At 37.6% G+C, this 593-nt stretch overlaps 1 protein-coding gene across 1 annotated transcript in view; it reads left to right on the forward strand.

Annotated features, from left to right (window-relative positions):
* The window catches only part of LOC119588850, a gene marked incomplete in the record, with an annotated part of 17,740 nt that overhangs the window by 7,393 nt on the left and 9,754 nt on the right, over positions 1-593 (forward strand). The window contains 2 exon segments of the mRNA XM_037937491.1: positions 152-225; positions 393-463. Coding sequence (XP_037793419.1) covers positions 152-225; positions 393-463 — 145 coding nt within the window.

The following is a 593-nucleotide window of genomic DNA, read 5'->3' on the forward strand; positions in this document are numbered from 1 at the left end:
GGTAGAAAGAAGGTTATGTTGTTCTACTTTATATTTCACTATACATGAAGAATTTCATAATACATGTATCAAAACATAAAAAAGTAAATTATCCTCCCTTCAAAGCCACGTAAGATTTTCTCCGCCAATAACCAGCTCTCCCTCTGCGCAGAGGAGTGGGTCGTGTCAACCGCCATGAAGATAGGGCGCGGCCGCCACCTCTCCAAGGAAAAGATCCGAAATCAGGTAAATTTGCCCATTGTATTGCAGCCCTGTGCCCTGCATTTACAGATCATGCTAGTATGATGATAAAGGAAACGTTTAGGTGGTTTACGGGACGAATAAAGTTGATTATAGTATATAAGGAGCATGACCACCATATATTTTCTCTTTTCCTTTTTTTTCTTGGTCAGACATTGGAAATACTGAAAAGAGGAGATCCGGGAGGCAAAGCCGAAATGGACATAATGAAAATCACGATAAAGTAAGTCTGATAAATACTCGTTAATCTTGTTCCTCATCTCGATAGTTAATAAAGAAAACGGGTCTTTCTTACGAACTCCAATTTTCCTTTAATTATGAAAAAAATTAGGCAATTTATAAACGTTTTTATC

This window comes from Penaeus monodon, chromosome 24, assembly GCF_015228065.2.
Source record: "Penaeus monodon isolate SGIC_2016 chromosome 24, NSTDA_Pmon_1, whole genome shotgun sequence".
Taxonomy (NCBI): Eukaryota; Metazoa; Arthropoda; class Malacostraca; order Decapoda; family Penaeidae; genus Penaeus; species Penaeus monodon.